General features: G+C 37.0%; 2 protein-coding genes across 2 annotated transcripts in view; both read right to left on the bottom strand.

The window, feature by feature from the left end:
• LOC124159316 (protein fuzzy homolog) overlaps positions 1–4,393 on the bottom strand; it is a 28,032-nt gene extending 23,639 nt beyond the window's left edge. The window contains exons 1-4 of the mRNA XM_046535059.1: positions 4,004–4,393; positions 3,795–3,916; positions 3,403–3,550; positions 1,482–1,604 (exon numbers count right to left, since the gene is read on the bottom strand). Of these exons, the coding sequence (XP_046391015.1) occupies positions 1,482–1,604; positions 3,403–3,550; positions 3,795–3,916; positions 4,004–4,081 (471 nt within the window). The 5' untranslated portion in view covers positions 4,082–4,393. The remainder of the gene's footprint in view (positions 1–1,481; positions 1,605–3,402; positions 3,551–3,794; positions 3,917–4,003) is intronic.
• A 1,149-nt stretch (positions 4,394–5,542) lies between these two features.
• The window catches only part of LOC124159315 (ankyrin repeat domain-containing protein 29), a 77,784-nt gene continuing 60,195 nt past the window's right edge, over positions 5,543–23,131 (bottom strand). The window contains exons 4-8 of the mRNA XM_046535058.1: positions 12,516–12,614; positions 11,799–11,897; positions 9,543–9,743; positions 8,081–8,176; positions 5,543–6,220 (exon numbers count right to left, since the gene is read on the bottom strand). Coding sequence (XP_046391014.1) covers positions 6,026–6,220; positions 8,081–8,176; positions 9,543–9,743; positions 11,799–11,897; positions 12,516–12,614 — 690 coding nt within the window. The 3' untranslated portion in view covers positions 5,543–6,025. The remainder of the gene's footprint in view (positions 6,221–8,080; positions 8,177–9,542; positions 9,744–11,798; positions 11,898–12,515; positions 12,615–23,131) is intronic.

Genomic DNA, 23,131 nt, shown 5'->3' with positions numbered 1-23,131 from the left:
TCTTCACTTATAAGCATTTCTGATTTCTTCCATCCACAATTTAGTCCAACAATGAACACACTCATTCGAATTTTTTAAAGCGCAGGTTTTGATACCAATATAATTTTCAGTTGCAATAATCCTCATATTAGCGTCTGAAGATGATTTTTGGAAAATCAGGTCCTCAGCGTAATGGAAATTACTCGGCAAGACAGATACTGACTATTGACCAGGAATATCATTCAAAACGCATTTCTCTACGTTTGATAACCGATTACTATATGCAGTATAAATGCCGCGGGATGCCCACTCGTGGCAGTAAATTTAGCGCGCCCTCTGGAGCGAAAAACCCCCGCGCGATCTTTTCCATGTTCACCTCTGGGGTACCGACGTGACGGCGCGATGCCTACAAGAAAAGCAAACAGGAGCATTTTAAAAACACGTCAGTAAGGGAGAAACTCCCCTGCCTGCCGCTTGTTTTTGACCTAGGATTACAGATGACTGACTCACACTGAAAACCAAGGCCACTCAGTTCCCCTTAGACTTACGACCGGTGAAGGGGAGGGGAAGATAAGAAGTTTGTGTAAGAGGCGCACCCTCATTTTCGGCTGCAATTTCTGGGAAAAAAGGTGCGCCTCTTACACGCGCTTATACGGTACTTTAAGACATGGAAGAACAGCTGGGAGCATGTGGTTCAATCAAATGGATACTTCAAAGGATGCCATGGCCCGGATAATGAAGAAAAGCATTAACGCGGAGATATAAATGCAGGTCGGATACTTTTCGGACACACCTTGTAAACTCAAGCATGGTCCATGGTATATGCAAATTACACAAATGCATACGGTCCCATAATCTAACCAATCCCACTAAATTACAGATCCATGATCAAATTGTTACAAATCACATGGCACACAACCTCAGATTCGGGACGTTTGGAAAAGAGTGTTAATAAGTATTTTAATATATTTAATATGTAAAATTTAACACATATATTCATGTTGAGGCATCCGCAATCTCATTCCTTTGTGAAATAACACCAATATGAAAGAAAAGTGGTAAGTAAAGGTGAATATGGGAAAAGAGATGCTCCTCCTTCCTCGACCTTCAGAAATCCTCCTCCCCAAGAGATCCTCAACCTTCAGAAATAATGAGCTTTCAATATAGTCAGCAGTTATCCAGGGATTTTCAGCACTATTTAAAAAAGCTCCCACAATGCATTTATCGACAAAGGCTGGGATTAAGGACTTAGTAACCTAATTTATAATGTATGTTGCCAATGTTCATGGGTTCATCCAACAAATGAAACAATAGAAAGGAATACAAAAGCAATGATATAAATTTGTCATAGGTTTTTGAACAAAAAGAGTATTTAAAAGCATCTTAAATTGTTACCCATACCAAAAAAAATTACAGTAAACGCTTACTTTCCAATAATAGTGTTTCAGAGGTGGTGACTACTTAAATGATGTTAAAACCATTATCCAGGATTAAATCATTACCTGTAACACATGGCTTTCGTGACACAACGCGACTTCAGAGAACCAAATAAGACCACTAGCTGATGCTGCTTTATCTTCTGGTTTAGCTGACTCCAGCAATTTATCTATTAGTGGATAACAAACCTGTTAATGATAAAAAAACAACACCATAAATTAACTTCAGAGGACGAGGGAGTCAATAGCATCCATTATCATCCAAGTCTGGGTAACATTGGGGTACAGTTAAACACTATGTAATCTTAATGAAGCAAGCCCAAGAACAGTACATAACGAAAAGTATCAAAATAATCTTCAACAATCTTCATTTGATAGGAATGATAGCAGAGAAGGGTGATGATGAAAATAAAACCATAGAACCAAGTTTCTACATTCATTTTCTCAATCATCATATACATGATACAACTTAACTGAATAGATTGGAGTTTACACAACCTCATTGGAAGAAATTTGTTCCAAAAAGCATACACTCAATAAGTCCAGCACTAAAATAGCTTAGATGACTTGAATAGCTTTACTCTTCAATTAATGATGGTCCAGTTCAAATTGCAGTTCATATCTTGGAATTGATTCTCAATACCAGATACTACTCAAGTGTTTGTTTTATTACTTAATTTTTGAAAGAGCCTGTAAATGATTTTTGTTAAGGTAAAATGAAAAATACCTGAAATAACACACAATGTTATCTCAAAACTGTTAGGAATCATAACATCACTATATTCATGTACATATATAATTTAAATTACTCTATAGAAAAGTTTTAAAAATAATTTCTGATCAGATTATTTTGGAACTGATTATTTTTTTGTTTCAGTTCCAATTCCAGTCATAAGCTCAAGAGCCGATGAAATGAACTAACTCATTCTTAGTTTACATTTATTAGATTTTGGTGGAACAGAGATGTATTTCAGGCAGACCCCATGTCATGGAAAGATTTTATTACTGAAAATGAAAAGGAGACTTCACTGCTTTCCACAGATTTATTTCGTCCGTACGACATGTTTCGAACCATATAGGTCATTATCAAGTATTATTCTTGTACATGTAAAGGTACTTGATAATGACCTCTTTAGTTCGAAACATGTTGTACGGACGAAATAAATCTGTGGAAAGCAACGAAGTCTCCTTGAGCCTAATACAATTGAACAAATTTTATTACTCGCATTTGCACTGATGGAAGGGGATTCCAAGGCTCCACATATTCATTCAGAATTAAAAAAGCTGCATGTATAGAGATAAAGAGACAGTAAACATAAAAATTTCAATGAATGTAAAGGATAGCAAGCAAACTTCAAATGTGCATACAGCACAAAGTGAGAACAACGATGTTGTTCCAGATAGCTACACATATCCTAATGCATACCATACAATAAATGGCTACAACGATGGAGATGTGGGTGTGGAGAAGGCTGGAGAGAGTGAAGTGGGTGGGTAAAGTGAGGAATGAGGAGGTGCTGCAAAGAATTGAGGAGGAAAGAACATTACTGAGAACAGTACTGAACAGAAAGGGGAATTTAATCAGGCCAATTTAAACAGGTAAAGTGATTTTAAATACAGTAGTCGAGAGAACAGTGGAAGGAGAAAAGAGAATAGGAAGAAGGCTGAAGATGACAGACACAGTGAAGTCAGAAAAAAAGCATTTGGAAACCAAAGATAGGAGGCCTTAGACAGGAGGAGGTTAAGATGTCTTTAGTGTATGAGACCTGCCAGTGGGCATAAAACCAGTTGATTACACAGCCCAATTGAGGACTTCATTAATGGCTGCACAAATCCATGTTATCAGCTTAAGGAGCTGTGTGACTATCTGTATAGACTCTTAATTCTTTGGTCAAGGCACAACAGTGCTCATGAAAATTATGAGTAGGATATGAAAATCTGAAAACCATACACATCTAAATAAAATAGAAAATGCTGAAATATGTACCCTTAAATTCCTTTTCAGACGGTCTAAACTGCGAATTTCTCTTAGTTCCTCTACTCCAACCATTAAGATCATAGCATTAAATACGTTTTCCAGGAGAGAATCTAAGAATGGCTCTGGCAATCCATTTGCAATTCCAATTAAAGTCAGACTGTAATGTAAACAGTAAAAAAACATTAAGCTAGAAAAAAATTAAATCACTACAGTATGCAACCGTAAAATAATGCTATCAAGTTTGACAAAGCTAACATGCTTCAATAGAAAAACGGAACATAGAAATTACGCCTACCAATTACAAAGATGTTTAATTAGCTTTTGCACATAACACCACAATTTTTCGGTGTGCCTAATGTCCATAACCAAGATATCTTAAGCGCATCAAACTAAATGTTTACCTGGACTCAAAATCTCTCCACACAATGGTTGACTCTTTCGTTTCGGTGTTCAACAATGACGCTGACTGAGATTTGGTGTACATATGCACACCATTTAAAGATGCCATAACTGCAAAAGACAACTGGAAAGATAGGTGAAACTAAGACAAACATACCTAATTTATATAAACCATTTTTTCAAGAATTAAAATCATTCAATCACTACTAACGTTTTCACATGGCCCTCTTTCCCTGGTGAAAACTGGCAATCCTCCACTCATAGTAACACATATAACTCTCGAGGCCATTTCAAAAACACTGATCGTCAGGTTAAATCACTTGTATAACAAGAACTCATACTCATGAAGTAATCATTGCGGTCATTGGATCCGACAGGATCAAAGGAATCCAGTGCTTGATCACTCATAAAAACAACACCACTTCCGATAATAATAATATCTGAACTATTTTGTAATCATGAAACTCAGACACAAAACGCAAAACCACATCTCAAACATGTCAACAAATATCTGTCACCGCCCAAACAAAAATCAACAAAATTCAACAACAAAAAGGAAAAAAAGCCGACCACCGCGGACAACTTTTGGCTCGGCCTGCTTCAAAACATAAAATCGGACAGATCGAGAGCTCGATACGATAATATCGATACGACTCGATAGGGTCGATAGGACAGGACCAGACAAAACGTGACGTCACGGCATCCCGTTCTTTCCCGTCACTATCCCGTTGCCATGGAGATCGCCAGTCGTCATCACATCCAAGCTAGCTGACCACTTCATACTATCTCATCGATCTTCAAAAATTTCCTCTAAGCCGTGCTGATCATCTTACCATACTGACAACATCTTATTTTCCTTCCCTTTGCTTTTGGCAAGGTGTGACCAACTTTTCCACCTACTAACATTTTTGCTCAAGTTCATAGAACACCTACTTTTCTGTTCCATAATAATTTCTTTTGCAATCCATGGCTTCTACTCCCTCCGTGCATCCAGTAGATTTCTCCACTCCTTTTACCGTGCATACCACTTTTACCCTCTATGCACTACCACTTATAGGCAGATTTAGGGGGGGACACAGGGACATGTGCATTGTGTAATAATTTAAATTAACCACCCGAAGGATCTGCAATTGACAACATAAACCATACCAGGCAGCCACATAGTGCAATTATTCATTAATGTCCGAAGCCATATCTTATTATCATATCTCCAGCTTCAATTGTTGATCATTTGGCCTTCTAATTGGCTTTGCACACTTATAGTATTTTATGTTATTATGGTAGGATTATAGTCTACACCCATATCTGCTTCTAGGAAGGATCACTTGAGGCACTCAACCCTTTTGAGACTGTGGAGTTCTCACCTTAGTATGACTGCTGTACTGAGCCCCAAGAGACTCGACTTTTGTCCCCTCCGAAATGAGCATTTTTGCAGACATTCGTTAAGAAGGGTCTTGCTGCTAGCCATGCACTATCAGCACCAACCTTTTTCAACCTTTCCTTGCAGGGATTCCGCATTATCTCATACTCCGAGGGCAGTTAGGCTCCCTCCTTTCGGGATTTCTTACCCTCATAAAAGGGGGAGAGCAAGGAAACGTATATTCTTGGTATTTGATTACCTGCGTAGAAAAGTCTCCGACGAATACTTGCAGCTTTCATCTCCCAGGTAAGGAAACATATGTTGCATATCTTGCCACATATTTTCGTCATTAGTAGGGAAAGAATAAATGAGCAATAAAAACGTCTAAAATCAGAAAAACAGATGCATGTATTTCAAAATGTACAACATCCATGCAGTCTTTAACTTGTTTTCTTTCATTCACATTGAAAAGGAATACAATACTTATGAATGAGAAAAACCAGCCTTCCACTAAAATTATCTCTGTACATAAACTTAACTACTTCTATGTACATTACAGTAAAATTTTCAATAAAAATATATTAAATGCAATGATTGGACTAAATTTTTGGTGAGTCAACATGTAAAAAGAGTAAAGATAAATTTCAAGCCAAAATTTTCAACATGTTAAAATATCATTTTGGCATTCAATTTATTGATTTATCAATAAATGCATCAAATACTCCCCATACATATCACTCCACTGATAATGTTCACCTTTCATGCATATAATGCATAAAATGTTTCAATTAAGTCAGCCAATATGATTTCTTAAATCCTATCCGCGATATCATATTTTTAATTATTGCTTTCATGGAAATCCATGCCCTGGAATTACCAGTACATGCTACGTGATGTTGTGTGTCCAAATATTTTCAAAATATCTCGATGCCCAGCTTGCTGAGATAACTTGCAGGGTGTAATCCCATCACTATTATGCAAATTTGGGTCTGCACCAGCCTTTATTAGTAGTTTTGCGACTTGAGTGTGACCAAACAGGACAGCTGCATGCAATGCACTTTCCCCATTCTGGAAGACAATAAAGGAGATTCTCTTGGTGAAAGAATTTAGAACATACATACATACAGGCATAATATATCTAAAGCCCTGCCAAGATTAACAATGGAAATACCAGTCAGCAGTATACTCATTTTGTCTGCAAGGGGACAATGGACCACTTTTTAAATCTATTTATGGTTTATACCTTGATTAACATTCATAGAAATTGTACCCTTATGTCATGCCCTCTGAATAAAAAGATATGACTTTAGTCAGGAATTATTACATTTGACAGAGATATCTCTACCTCAGCAGACATTTATGGATGTATTTTAAGGTGTTGCAGTGGGGAACGGAAGCTTAACGGCAACCTCCAATACCTTGTAATGAGATAAATAATAATAATAAACAGTGACGTCATGGCAAAATTAGCAGTGTCGGAACTCACTTTCCTTAACTTTCTTTAGAAGTGAAATATTACTCTGTGTTTTTTATTACAAGTCATTATTTACATTTTATTACTAAATTTTTTGTTTTGGTTATGTATAAATTAGAAATTTTGAGGCAACAAAGTTAATAAAAGTGTTATTTGAGTATTATGTCTTTTGTTAAACAGTGCCAGAACGGTGTTCCGGCACCATGACACCACTGCTGTAAAGGAGAAGGCAATACTAAGCATCGATATTGAGAGGTATGTTCATCCACTGGGCTAAGAGATCAAGAGGGCATTTCTTGGAGTGGAACTGGGAGGACTCAGAGGTCGATGGAGTGAAGGATATATAAAAAAAGGAGAGACCACTGATACCACCATGACACCACTGATAATAAATTAAGTACCATAATTTGAATTATTTCAATGAATCATGAACGAGGACATGATTATGGCTGAGCAGTGATACTCCTTCATGTTTATAATTGACATTCCAATGCATTTGAATATAAAATGTCATGGGGTGTCTTTGTTTAAAAAGAATAAACATAACATTAAATGTATATCAATAATGCAGCTCTTCTCAAGCAAGGGAGAGGACTCTCCCTCCTCTGCCATCCAGAAATGAAGATCTATTTTTTTGGAAGAATAAATTTAACCTTTGTTTTTCCACAGAATTTTTTATTAAAACACGACCATTGAGGGTTAATGAAAGGGGGAGAAGTCTACTCTTCCCACTCTCCCCTCCCCAACCTCTCCCTCTTCTGACTCCTCCTCACTCTTCACTGCAGTTAGTCAGCTTGCGTGCATCAGAGCTACCTACATTCCCAACCCCCCACATTCCCTTGGCTTTTACAACCTGGGAAAAACCCAAGTCCACCTATATAGGCACCCTTCTCCCCCCACCTCTGCAGTTTCCTCCCTCCACTTCCTCTAGTTTTTATGCCGATATCAAGTTTCACCCCTCTAGTATTTAAGATGGTGCACCAATGTTTTCCTCGCCAGAAGATGACGTTAACAGTCAAAACCATGGTCTTGTTTTAATAAAAACAATTCTGTGTAAAAACAAAGGTTAAATTTATTCATCCAAAATGTTCATCTAATTCATATATGCCACTCAATTGCAAAATCATTAGGTATTACGTTCTAAAGCATTCTCAAGACTAAAGCCTGAATCACACGATCATTTTTCCCATACCATACCATAGACCTTAATTTTGATATTACTGCCCAAATTCCAAAACTCCATATTGCTATAGTATGCCACAGCCTTTAAAGGTATCAAACAAAATTTGGTATCATAGCTATGATATATAAGCAGCTGACACTGCTCCTTGCTCAGGAATATATGTATACTGAGACTACTCCTCAATCATAGAAACAAAATTATTGTGAGAGATAGATGCAATTTTTAGAAGAAAATTATAAATAAATCAGTAGGCACACTAATATTGACTTACAGGAAGAAGACCAAGGTTTGGTTTGTACTTAAGAAGTTCCTCAACCACATCTAAGTGACCTTTATGTGCTGCTTTGAAAAGTGGAGTCGCTCCATCCTGAAACAAACAGAATTAAAGAATACAGAATGTACCAAAATTCTTTACATTATAATTTAAAATTCTCCAATTACCACACCATGTACATACTACTATCTAGCAAATAATAATCAATTTTACACCCATTCCAAGTATATTTCTTTTTGAACAATTAATTCAATGCTAAAGACAGTTGCCAGAGAATGGCCTCCCTTAAGTAAAAAAAAAACTTCATGAATATGACCCTATATTAAAATTGTTGGTGCTATGAAATACTATGAGGGTGAGAGGCCAGAGTACCATTGGTGCATTAAGGGATACCTCCCGCCCCAGAGGTATTGCATACCTACAAGGCACCTCGGGAAAGTAATGTACCTCCCCCCAGACCTCCAGAACAACAACTTTAACCTGTCCCTGCCCAGTACCAAAAAACATATTTCATGCATGCAAAATATTCATGGTATTCAAATGGAAAAACATTTCTAGCATCATAAGTTTAAACATCTCACTATCAAATCAGGAAAGTAGAGAACACAGTATAAAACCTATATGTATTGATGTCCATTTATGGAGATAGATTAAAAAGTAGAGGGCATACAAAAAGGTGGTTCAGCTAAAGGGAAATATACATGGCTTTAAAGGGACAAATTTTGGCTTGTTTCCTTAATTTCTTGAGAGGCCTCTTTAACTGGAGACTGCTGGATGGAGATGACTATTTCAGCAAAGTTTTGGTGCACCAACGAAGACTAATGGCCCGATATATGTATAAGCATTAATTATTGGTTTATTCAAGAGTATATATGCCTTGAGAGCCATGTATGAATTCCCAAATAAGCCATCAAATAAAATTTGGCAAAATTCCACAATTTGTATTCGAAGCTTTTGGGAGCAGATGCGTCAAGTGAGCTTTTGCGGCCATTACAGGGCGCATCATCAGGTGATGAATAGAAAATTGTAAAGTGGATGTCCTTTAATACTCGTCAACCCTCCTCATTCCACTAAAAAAGTATGGGGAGGGATGACCCTGACGTAAGAGGATCTCTCCGCCTTGTCCTTAGGTGGTAAGCGAACTTTCCACTCATTATGATGTTGCGGGCAGGTAATCATTGTTAACATCATTCTGGAAACATCCAGGTAGTTGCTTCTTTCCGAAGAATCTCTTCCATATCTGGCTGAGTTTAGCACCATCCACTCTGTAAAAATTCTGGGGGCATTTCTCAGAATCGATTGCCTCGCAAATTAGTCATCGGTGATAAAATCATTATTATGGTATTAGCCCAAGAAACATTTTATCACCAACAACTAATTCATGAGACAGTCAAAATTGAGAAATGTCCCCAGAATTTTAATGGAGCTCAATAAAAAAGAAACTAATAGCATCACTAACCTGCCGTGTTGCATCAACATGTGCATTTCCAGCGGCAAGAAGCACTTTCACCACATTTGCATGGCCCATTTGAGAGGCTATCCAAAGTGGTGATGCCCCATCCAACCTCCTTATATTACTCTCGGCTCCTTTGCTTAGCAAATGAAGGAGAATTCTCACATGGCCATTTTGAGATGCGATGAACAAAGGTGTTGCTCCATCCTAGAAGTAAGAATTTTGATAAGTTTATCAAATTTACTGGCATATGCAATGCCGTACAGCGAGGAGTCTATCTGATTCCTCCATACTACTCAATAGTGACATGGATCCCATAGAAAACAACTTGGAATATCATAAAGTTGCATAGACTAACACACCATGAAATTTTACAATACATATCCAACAGGGAGTCATTAGAGGTATTAAATAAATGTTTATAAATTCATATTTTTGAATAAATTTTTTCCACGCCAATATAACAAAAGGAAAGGATGCAGAAAGTGATTCTGTTTTCCAATTGGTTCACAATGCCCTACCGAGGCTTGAATGGAAAAAAATATCATTTACAGGTATAAGTACCAGAGGGATATAAGATACACGATGCACAAACACTATGAATAAACTTCAGTTCTAAAATATAAAAGGAAAGTAAAAATATTAAGTTGTTAGCACCCTATATCATTTACCTAAATAGCAGTACCTAAATATTTACCCGTGAAACCATACCACAGATAGGTGGAGGGTGTCAAGAGGTTCAGACCTTCTCGAAATATTTGGGGGGGTGCAGTCTAAAATTAAATCCCACCCTCTCCCTAAAAGCATAGGTATTTTAGATATGACCCGTAAACTTAAGCTGTTTTAACCCTTTCAAGACGGTGGAGTTTTCGTCTTAGCATGATTGCTGTAATGAGCCCCAAGAGACTCTTCTTTCTCGTGGTACGGAGCATTTTTGGAGGGCATTCGTTAAGAAGGGTGTCGCTGAACCTTTTTCGACCCCTCCATGCTCGGACTGCGCATTATCTCGGACTCCGAGAGTAGTTGTGCTCCCTCCTTTCCGGGTTTACGACCATACCTGCGGCATTGGTTCACGGTCAACTTATGTATTGCTTATATGTATTTAGCAAATGGATAATTTTTGCTTGCACGTTAATTGCAGACTTTAGATTGAATTCCTCATTTTTTTCTGAGCATTGTCAAATTTTAAACAAAGTTCTAAGGCCAATATGAACGCATTTAATGCAGCAACAATTTCCATGTTGATGTTTATACATAACTCGAGAAATAAGTTAATAGTTATCGTAGAATTTTGTTTAAAAATTGTAAACGCTGCTCAAAATACAAATAATTTAATTCTTAGTTTATTTTTCTTGAGAAATGAACAAATATTTATTTCGAAACCTGACTGGATAAACAATTGCATGACCGTGATCCCTTACCGCTAAGAGGGGTAATAAAAGACGAGGGTCAGAGTACCTGCTCCCGGATTCCGAAGGTAAATCCTAAACCCCCCAGGGTTGGGTCCCGAGACAAAGGCGATGTAAACCCGCGACTGTCCTAAAGGGGGGAGAGCTAGCAAACGCATATATACGGCTTTCGTTCTCCTGGATAGGAAAATCTCACACGTAAATATACGGCTTTCGTCGTCTCCCGGGTCAGGAAACGTCCACACTTATATATACGTGTATAGTAGGGAAAAGGTTAAGAGAGAGATTAGGGATGGATCCAACAAATCTCCACCAAATGGACCCCTACCCAAACATTTTCTGGCCTCGGCCTTGAGTGCAACATGAGTCACATAGCAACATTTTTCCTTGATCTTAACTCAACCTTACTTGTAAGTAGAGACATGGAAAATTTTCCATCACAAGTTTTTGTGAATAAATACAATCTAAGGTCTATATTATGAAGGAGTCCAATATGCTAATTTTTACAATTGCACAATTAAATTTTTCAATATGCCTTCAGAAATGTGCAATTCTTACAATTGAACGAATAAAATAACAGTTAAGCATGAGAACAAATGAGTTCAAAGCAGCAGAGTTCAAATTTGACTGACACGACTGATGTGGGCATTACCTCAACGCCTATTGGGGTTTTTAACGAAGACAATGGTGTTACCTTCACTAAAAAAGCACGCAACCTGAATTAGATATTTTTTATTGCAAATTAATGATATAAAACACAATTTTTAATTGTATTTTGGTGAAAAATACAAATTATTATTGCTGAATACTTTTCTACACCTCTATTCATAATTTTATAGTAGGTAATACTCACTTTCATTCGTGAGTTTAACTTGGCACCCCTCTCAACAAGTTCCATAACAACCTCAAGGTGTCCACACTGACAGGCAACAAACAAAGGAGATCCTCCATCCTGAAATATCAAAAGAGTTGCTCTAAAACAAATTTTTTGTAAAAAGCACAGTCCAAATTCAGCAATCCAGTTCTATAATAATAGCAAAGAAGAAAATTAAGTGACAGGAAGCCATGAAAAGATCGGCCCATATAAGCATCCAAAATTTTGGGATACAAAATTATAAAATTTTCAATCAGCAAAATGATTGGATAATAATATTACAACCTTAGACAGTTTTGACTTGTTGGATAGGGCATTATTGTGGGCAAGACCAAAAGTTGCTAGAAAGGCTTTGAGAGTGGGGGATGTATTCTGTGTGATATGAAGATAGGGAAGAGATGAAAACCAACAGTAACATTTGACTCATTTGAAGGAATAGCTAAAAATATCAGCCCTAATGATATTACTGTAAATAACAAATTTAATTGATACATTTTGGATATTATATCTGAACAGTGTAATGATAACTGTAATTAATTTAAACATGCACAGTAATGGCAATAAAAAATGATAAATAAATTGTTTTAATGGTGTAATGACTATTCTTGAACAATACTTGGTTACAATCTATCTCAACACTCTAGCGAAAGTATATTTGGTAATATTTTTGAAAAAATAAAAATTAAATGAAATTACCAAACTCTGTGAATCTACAGAAGCACCAGCATCTATTAAATCTCGGGCAATATCCAGAAATCCTCCTTGGGCAGCAAAGAAAAGGGCAGTGGTTCCTGTCTGAAAAAATAATAAAATTCAATGTGACTCATTTATGAGTAAAAAATTTTAAAAATTGGGAAAAAAGTATGAAGTGAACTTCAGGTTCGAATAGGATTTCTTATGCAAAATAAAATGGAAGATAAGTTGAAATACTATCCAGATGAGGAAATTATTAGGGAGCAGCTAGAGACCTTGAGCTTACACTAAGGTGTAGATTGTAGAACCAATCCAGGGCACAAACAATTTCATTTTTAAGAGACAGAAAACTTCATCTTGGCATTGAACTAAATTTGTAATCCAAATTAAAAAAATTAAAGGAGATAAATTTCTATGCAGATAAAAAAACACCAACTGCTTGATACTTCTACGCTGCAAAAAGAATCAAAGCATTGATTGTTGTGTTGATATGCCCATCAAAGAAATTTGTAATTGGCCATTGCACAACCCACAATTGACGATTTGGATGCCTGTGAAATTGAAATTTACATTGACCAAATAGATTTGAAGCTTTCAAGCTTATGTCCTGGAGAAATCTTTCAGAATATTTCTGAGAAATGTGTGCAATAATAAGTTCTACTGCATCCTTTTCTAATTAACATTGGCAAAGCTGGTACCTGTGCCCTAGTAATGGATGCAGGGGGAAAAGCATCTTCCCTCTAACATTATTATTTTTTCAGTGCTTACTAGAATGTACTGCAAAGTAAACTTTGATTCATTTCTTCATAAATAAATAAAATTAATTTAACTGAAATTTATTTTAATTTTTCTACTATTAACTTGCAGTTAATCTTATAAATATAAAGATATATATCTTATAAATAAAGATAAATTTATTTTGCAAAAAAATCATTTAAAATTTCCCGCAATTAAAATAAATATTTTTAGTTTTATCCCCATTTTTAATGCATGTCTGTTAATTTTTTATTTCAGCATATAAATTTCATGTGTGTTAATTTTCCGTGGGAAATCCTCGCGAAACCCTGTTTTGTTAATACGTATTGCATAACTCTCAGGCGCTAAGAATAGAGTGAAACCTCGTCTCCCTCTCTCCTTTCCCTGATGAAACGACTTTAATCCAATCTGTGTGTCTGAAGGTATGGAGCACTCACTGCAGCAGTACCGCAAAGGATGGAACAATATTTTCTCACAGAAATTCGACTTGGAGGCAATTCGATCACTAGGTCCAGGGTCCAAGTTTTACACGGGGCACGGAATTGTACAATCCGACGTGTGTTCGAAGTCGCAGTCAAAATTTGGGTCGTGTAAACCGGTGAATTGCTAGAACGTATGAAAACAGTGTTAGAGGGAAGAATGTTAGGTAAACGAGGGAGAGGAAGAAAAAGAATAGGATTTTTAGATAGAATGAAAGGGAATAGGCCTTACTGTGAATTGAAGAGGGAAGTGTATGCTGGAAGGGGATGCTCACGGAATTCTTCTTAAGCTCTCCATGGAAACCTACCTTAATCGGTAGAATGCTTTAATAATAATTATGGAACAGTCGCAGTTTATTCACAACTAGTGGAAGCAGGGGATCGGTTTGGTATGGGCTAAAGGTGGTTGGGCAAGAATGTTGGCATCACACTCCGTGGGCTTGAGTTCAAATCCCGGCGGTGGCAGTTAATTTTTAAAGGTTACCCGATCCATGCTTCAGCGTTGCATGGATGTCTTCAAGTGTAACACCCCATCCATCGGACGGGACGCTAAGCCGCGGACGCCCTGGCGCCTTTCGTTAAGAGCAGGCTAATACCGACGCAGGGTTTACCTCCACCCTTCCTCCCCTACCCTTCCCTAAAGCCTGAGTAACACCATCACTTTTTCCATCGCTTTCGAGGGACAGCTCCAGCGAACTCTCCAATGACGGCGGAAAAAAATGACCGCTTCACGCGATCATTTTCCGCGATGCATCGAGAGATGGAAATGCCATTTCTTTTTCCATCACTCGGCACGTCCCATTTTCCGTCACTCGCAACGTCCTTCAGCCAATCATAACGCACGGCCGTTCACAGCGATTGTGACGCCACTTTTGGCTTTTAATTTTATACCACGTTTTGAAAGACAGTTGTAAATACGGAAAGTGACAGAATAAGGGATGGAAAAAGGGACGGTGAGAATGACCTTGTGAATAAAATGATGGGTCCAGTGATCACCCTTATGGTCTCTGAAAACCAATCGCAGGAGTTATCATTCTGAGGGACGGCAAAATGCTCGTGTGCTTCAGGCTTAGGACGTAAATGACCTAAGCTGTCGGTCGCCCTTTCTCCAAATACCATATCATATGGGTGAAAGCGAGGGTGTATCACCAGGAGGTAAATTCCTGCCTTCTACTACCAAGGGTATTGGATGACTTCGAGCCAACCGACCATAGGGATTATATTCTTCAAACTTCTCATGAAATCACAAGAGGGTTACGCATAAGCGTAGGTTTTGCCGGGTGATTTATTATAAGGAGGAGGAGCCATTTTGGTGGCTAAAATGAACGTCTTTACCCGCTAAATCGCTAGTAAATCCCCGGATTACCATTTAATGGCTGAACATTTTATATGGCACCTTACTGCCAATATATATATGATATCCTACAAATCTCAATTTTTGCATCTTAAGACTATATTGCGGAATAAAAATTAAAAGATTCTATAAATATATTTATAAACATTTATTTCAAGCACTCTGAAAGCGCAGCATTCATTATCACTCTATTTTTGGTATTTTTTAACCACCAGTGCACTGAAAATCGATGCAACGGAGTGTCAAAGGTTTGCAGTCCACCCTGGCAGTGACGCAGCGAGGGGGGCTTTTGAAGGTTAAACCCCACCCCCAGAGCTCTGAGAAATTTTTAAGTTTAATCCATTTTACTTAATTGGATTGATATTACTAATAGAATAGTGTAAGGATTACCTAATTAAATATCCCTCAGAAAGCCGTAAAACTCACCATTTTGAACCGTTTATCTTAAAATTCCGCAATTTATTAATCTCGCACCTACCGCTTATCCTGGTGGGTATTCCATACCCCCACACACCCCGGTATTAGTTGCACCTAAACCCCCCCAGCCTTAATTCCTAGCTGCGCCCCTGCACCCTGGGCCCCAAATTTTATGATTACACCACAGCATTTTCCACAGTACGCGCTAGGCATTGCATCACCGAGAAAATTATTCTTTGGAAAAACAAGCACAATAAGTTTTCATAATTCGATGAGCGCCTTTGCAGAGTGTTTCTATGAAAAAAAATCATTCCACGACATCTTCAAGCCTTTGAAGAGCATCTTGAACTAAGACTTAAGAGATTTGGCTGAGGGTAATTTCCACCAAAAAAATCCTGGACACTGGCCAGAAGCCAGACACATTGGTTTCGGTCTTTTCAAAATTCAGGAGGCATTTCTCGAATTCGAAGAGAAGAGAGACTAGGAAGAGCCAGCCAACAGGTTTTAAAAGTGAAAAGAGATAATCAATGCAGAAAAGACGAAGAGAACACGCCCGAGGATTACGTAACGGAAAACTCCCTCCGGGAATAGAATTTCACTCGATACCTTGGAAATGCTGGCCAAAGAATCTTAAGGAGAACCAGGGGGAAAATTCCAAGCGTTCGCGAAACTAAAACACAACAAGGAAAAAAAATGAGACAATCGCTCCCACACATTTCAAAATAAGAACAAAAATAGCTTTCTCCTTCATAAATAGCACCTGGGATCTCAAGGGCATTGTATCACACAAAATTTGTAAATACACGATTATTATATATTTTGTAAATTTTCCCGTTACCAAGAATTGTACTAAAATATGAACGTGAACACAAAAAAATTCTAGGGTTAACTTAGGGATTTGATTGAAAAATGAAGTGAATATGTTACAACAGTTGAGGCAAAAGGATGTAGAATGAGATACAGATAATACGCGAAAAATTACAACCACAAAGGATATACAAACTCATAAATTTAGCTTAAGAGCTTGAAAATTGCATGAAAACTTTCGAGTTCCTACATGCGGTGTTCGGGAAAATGCTGTTTTCAGTATTCCTTACCACGCTAGACACTACTCGTATTTTACATCACTCTCAAGACTAATGCGCGATGCCAATGGTACCTGCAGAGATGTTGATTTTTTTAGGTTGTCAACTACACAAATTAGAAATTATATCAGTCACCTAATGGACTGGTGAAACATTTATTTGAATAATTTATGTATTTAGATTAATTTATATATTGAAATATCCACAAAGACTTTATGTATCCTCTGATTTTAACCTATTTTAATAATTACCTATTTTGATTGTAAAAGGATTTCCTATTTTGATTTTTCAATGATTACCTATTTTGATTTTTTATGATCACTTATTATATATTTTTACTGATAAATGATTTTTTCTGTAAGGCTATTTTTCCTTATGTATCCTTCATTTCCTTATGTATTATCTTTCTGAGTCAATGTATTCCATTTTAAAGGGCAGCATGCACGTCAATAAATATTTAATATTTAAATGCATTCAATCCACATTTATCCTCTATTTACACTACGGAACAGAAAAGTGAATATTTTATTCTAAGAAATGATTTTTCTCTTTTAAGGTACTGGTCAAAGCCGATTCAGATTTTCTACGTCAGTAATCTTCTTTCCTCACCATTCATGTCATGCAAAACGAAAAGCATCGAAGGAGGACTTGGAACAGATCTCGGTGGTTGATATTAGTGTAATTGGCAAGAAAAGAAACGGCCAAGGACGTCTTCAGGATGGTAACTAGAACCATGAACAGGGGAGAGAAAGGAAGAGGGTGTGGTAGGAAACCATCAATTAGAATTGGATGGAAAAATATATCAATGCCAACGGAATAGGTCTCTAAAGAGGAGAGCCGCCCTTCTCTATACCTCTTGGATAACCCAATGATAACGTCTCTGTATGCCCAGCTGATTAGAAAGCATTTACCTTGCATAACTTACGAATTCGTAATTTTTAGTGAGAGAGAAAGAAAATATTTTGCTTTGAAATCCTAATGTGTAAATTTATGTCGAGCTTTCTCCTTCAAACGATAATTTGTGCATAACTTCAGAGCAGGATACCGCGCGTGGCTGATTTTTAAACAACAGGAGCTGTGGCCGTGTCAACCAAGAAATACTAATATAAGTCCTTCATTTAAAAATGTTTAGATCGAATTAAATAAATATCAGTGAAAATATCAGGCATGGCAAGTGAAAAGAAACGTAAATGTTTCATTTCGAACCGGAGCGAAACGAAAATACGAGGCATGGGTTTAGTTTCGTTCCCGCACAAAATTAAAATCACCACGGAGTTTACTTTCGACCCGGGGCGAAACTTTACTCCCGAGAACAAAACTAAATTAATCGAAACTTTCTTCTGCCGCTCTTCTGTTAGTAACTCTAAATTTAGAGAGCCCCATGAATCTAATGGCGATAGGCCGACCTCTACTTCATTCAACCATACTTCGTACTCGGTGTATGGGTCGACACTAAATCGTTTAAAGGTGAAGCACGTAATCCCTCTGGTGCGAAACATAATCTGTGTTTCAGAGGTTTAGATTAGTTTCGACCCGAAGTAGTTTTGACTCCGATTTCGTTTCGATCATGAGTTTAGCTCCCCGTGTTTAAATCCATTTCGTTTAGTTTCGACATTTCTCTCCTGGGAACGAAACTATTGAAATTTTACTGGTTTTCACTTACGTTAAGTTTCGATTGCCATCCCTGGAAAATATTTCAGCGTATAACTTTAAGAGTGTTCATACATTGGGCCGGAGACGATACTCGAGTGGTATCAAATTCAATATCCCGATTTAAAATGGGACAGAGGGATTTACCGGCATATATCCGATTAATCCATAGAAATATTCACCCTCTGTAAAAAGAAAAAACAGAGAAGCCTGGAGAGGCAGAGAATAGTAGGAAGCCTCGAGAACAGGAAGATTGAATCCTATGCCGGTTTCCCACGGTTCTTTGTCCTTCATTTTTCCCTGCGGACGGAAAGGGAAAGCCTACCGCCGACGGTTACAATGAAGACTGTGAGATGATGCTTTATTTTCCACCACTGCATCAAACCAATGAGGCAAAAAGGAGAGCATCGTTAACGCCGTCTGGAACAGCAGAAAGCAGCTTAAATTTCCTCTCCTCACTTTCCTTTGGGCATCCCGTCACTGATGTCGAGTGCTAAACCACAGTGCTTCACGTTCTAAACTCTCCCGACCAATATTATCTGCACGCAGAATATTCAGGATGTAGAACCTTGGCCTCACATCACAGTGAAAATGAGATGTATTTCGCGCGAATGTTTATTATCCATCATCATGTAAGTTACACCTACACCCACGAAAATATTGTGTGAGGAGGAACAGCGGCAACGGGGATGCATTTACCAGTAGGTTTCTAAAGAAGTACTTACGAAAATGTAGCCTCGTAGTAATTATGAAACCTATATTGCAAAGTTTTGAAACCTACATTTCTTAATAGCACTTAGGAAACCTACCTATAAATGCATCCCCGTCACTGTTGTTCCCCCATTCACAATGCATTCGTAGGCGTATTTTAGAAACTTACTTTTGGGTTTTCTTTACACACATCACTTGAAGTCTGATTTAGGATCCAGTATTAGAATGATATAAATATTCTGGGAGAGTCTAAACATACCTAAATTATTAGGGTTATTATTTTTTTAAAGATGATTTGCTATTGCTGACATGCTGACTGCTAGCCAATCCTTTTGGGGTTTACATTGATCATTTCCAATACCATGCTGATCCTCCGGTTGGTCTCGTTCCACAGATCCAGCCTTAGGTCTACAAATCCTATATATCGTCCAAGAGGAACTTCCTATACAGCCTCCGCGCCTGGAAGACAAAGGGTACTGTGGCATAGTCGCGAAATACATAAGGGAATAGAACTCTGAAGGGGAAAGGACGAAAAGTGAGGCATGTTTTCAGATATTAGCACGATGTTGTTTAAGCTGTTATGATTCATAACGAGTGAGATGACATAATTATTACACCTATCTATACTACCTAGGTCACCAATCTCTCCTTCCTGAGTTTCACGGGTGTACGAAAAAGAAAATATTTACCAGGTTCTGAGGCCTCAAGGACTCGGCCTCAAGCATAAATTAACTCCAAATAGCTTATAAAACTTCCCATCATAAAAATCATCTGCAAGCTAATTTTTTACATGATAAGTAGTCGCAAATGTACATGGATTTCGGCAAGGGCAAATGGTCAAAATATGGTCAAGGCAATGAATGAATACAGTACAGTCATGAAATTCAAGACCAATGAAAGCATGGTGAGATATATGCTTCCACCATGTCTTGTCCCCTTCAAATCTCCCAAGAGTTCTATATCAGGCTTCTACTCTTGGAAGGCGGCCAGGAAATATCCCGCGTCCTTAAACTTCCAGCCGCTGTGCACCTTCTCCACTTTCGCAGCCGGTATATATTACCCAACACTATGTACATACAAAAATGAAAGAAGCACGGACACTTCTTCAACATTCCTCGCTTTCCATTTGCCGATCTGTATTTAGACGAAACGATTTGCATAACAAGCCATGGAAATTATTCAAAAACCGATTCCAAAATATAACTCAAACCACCTAATTAATTAACGTGTTTCACTCAGCGAAGCAGAGGGCAAAGTAAAGGAAGATAAATATTTTTTGTACATAAAACAGGTTCATTATGGCCATAAATGAGTGCCGTAAATTGTTAATAGTAGGTTGAATTGAAATTCAAATCGCGTTCAGTTGGGAAAAAGGTTTAATTAAATGAAAGAGTAATTTTTGCGTGTAATATCAGAAATTAAATACTCTGTATTAGAACGTATCAAATTCTCGAACAAAACTTCACAGAATTTCATTCATCCGAATAATAAAACCGAAATTTTGAGAAATATTTTTTTCGGCAATGACCGCGTTCAAGGTGAACTAGCGATAGCACGATTAATCAAAAAGGAATTGTTTTTATAAAATTAAATAATTACTTCAATTAATTTAATCGAAAAAAATCTTCTTTCAGTGAATAATCATGAAATTTTAAGAAATGTTACAATCCGTACGCCAAAGAATTCATTCATTTGAAATCGTGAAATTTCTCCCTTTCTGGCTGACTTTATTTTACAAAATATTCACCGATATAAAACATTTCAAAACGATTAACAATAAAATTACCTAGTGTACCATCTGGTAGACTAAGTATGATAAGAAAATAAATACACTGTATCCATCAAACGTTTAAAAATAAGACTTCGCTCATCAAAATTGGTCCAGTGGGCTTCATCATCTACGGACTCAAAAGGTGTCAAAATATAACCTTTATCTTTGGATTGAGAAGCACTTAGGCACAGGTATTTCCACTCGAAAATCCGAAAAAGGTAGCTCACACATTAACATCTAATCACCTAATGATGTAGCTCAGAGACAGATAAAGGCAATATCTTGGGGGAGGGGAACTTAGGCCATATACGATAAAATTTGTCAACACGAGTAGACAGTTGCTGCATCATTTACCTCCAATGAGCAAGTATCCGATTTCTATCGATAAGCTATTTCCATGGCAAGGAAATAGCTCTTGCAAAACTAACCAAAAATGGACATCCAAATTGTTCTCACTTTTCGTATTTCGACCTAATTAAATGCGTTTCCTCACAACACGTGATTGTTAGATGAGTTTTTATGATAACGATGAGAGCGATTGAGTGGAATTACAACAGTTGCTCACATTTTTTTGTCGGAGAATAAATAAATATTGCGTGAAAAACGAAACTTTAATGTCACACAATTCAAAGCAAAAATAATTCCCATAATATCCTAAAACATTATTAAATTATATTAAAAACATCTCTGTCGCTGCTAAGCTTACAAAGCTTTCAGTTTCGGCCGAACAAGTTTTTCCAACTAGCCGACTTTAGAAGAAATACTGCGATTTGTTGAAGCTTAAAAACGTTACATAAAATATTTATTATTTATATTACATTTGTGGAAGCTTGAAATGTTATATAAACCTGCCGGGGTTGGAAAATTTACAGTCGTCTTTGAGTAAAGAATTCACATTGATGAGATAAGCAAGGCATAAGATAAGGATAGAGATAGGCTAAGACTGAAAAAAAGAGTTGAAAGATTTTTGAATTATATACCACGCAAACCACTCTCCGTTAAAATGAATGAGAACGTATTTTCGACGAAAATGGTATCGTACCTACAATGCTTCATATGCCAATTGTTTTATAAGGATTAAAATAAGTGAAAGCAGTTTTCCGAAACTATTACATTTAAAATTATCAAGTTGGACACATTTAAGCTCACTAAAATATAGAGGAATATGAGCGCCAAAAATTATAAAGATTATTCTATTTAGAGCTAAGGAGATATCATTTTCAGATAAGGTTTTCAAGGAACAAAGGTATTCTATGATTATGCACATCAATGCTTCCCTAAGCGAAGAGTCCATTATAAGGAGAGGGAAGAAAAAAACCAATCAACCGAATTAGAATATGATTCTTATGCACAGTAAAATTCATTTATAAGTGTATATTTATGTTTTTGAAAAAGAAATATATTTATAGCTTAATACGCACCAGGCATTAAAAAAACAACATTGAGAATCTCTCCTACCCAAAATTGAACTCTTGAGGCCATAAAAACATTGGATTTTTAATAATAATGAACGATGTAGATGAACAATAAAATCAGATGGAGGCAGTATAAACAAAGTTGTAAATATGTTTGCATCGATACGGGAAATATCTTCAAAATTCAAAAATAGTAAGAATTACAGTGATAACAACTATGTTGAACGGAGAAAAAAGTGAAGAGCTACAAACAATATCAAGGGTAGAATAAAGTCACCATTTGAAGAACTCCATGTTTAAACTTTCTTACTATAGCCATCTATGTCTTCCTTCTTCCAGCTAGTCTGATTACTCCATTATAAAGTTTAAACTTGTCAAACGAAAATTCAATTACTATTCTTTTATTCCTTGTTAATTTTTTCTAATATTGTGCTTGAGCCATTTATTTTCAAGGCGTTTTTTAGCTCCACAAATTTCCCATTGCCTACTTCACTTTTCTCGCGATTCACAATTTCCATCAAAAGGATCATTTTCATGGAATTTTCAAAGAAGCAATCCGCTAAATTATCTGGTAGTGATATCAGCCGGTGAACTTCGGCTTAAAATCTTGTTCAAGAAGCAAATAATTCAGAACATTTGCAAAATAATGAATCATTTGATTACGAGCAACCAACAGTACATAAGAATTATATCCACATATGTATTCTAGAGAACTGACTACTAAGATGCTCTACACACTTGCCCCTGACCCAAGAGTTGAAATTTACGGTAGCAAATGGGAGTGTCAATCAAGTATCCAACATTACGATTAATGCAATGATGATCAGATTAGAAAGCAGCAAAGCTCGTAGCCGCCACAGTCTTCGTGCAACAGCGACGATAAACCGATGACGAGCACAATTAAGGGACTTAGCGCATAGGAAAAAAGTCAATAAAACCCCATATTTCAGTAAAAAAAAGCAGTTAGTTTCACATACTTGA

This window comes from Ischnura elegans, chromosome 5, assembly GCF_921293095.1.
Source record: "Ischnura elegans chromosome 5, ioIscEleg1.1, whole genome shotgun sequence".
Lineage (NCBI taxonomy): Eukaryota > Metazoa > Arthropoda > Insecta > Odonata > Coenagrionidae > Ischnura > Ischnura elegans.
Note: the sequence above shows the minus strand (reverse complement) of the source record. Positions and strands in the feature narration are given on the sequence as shown.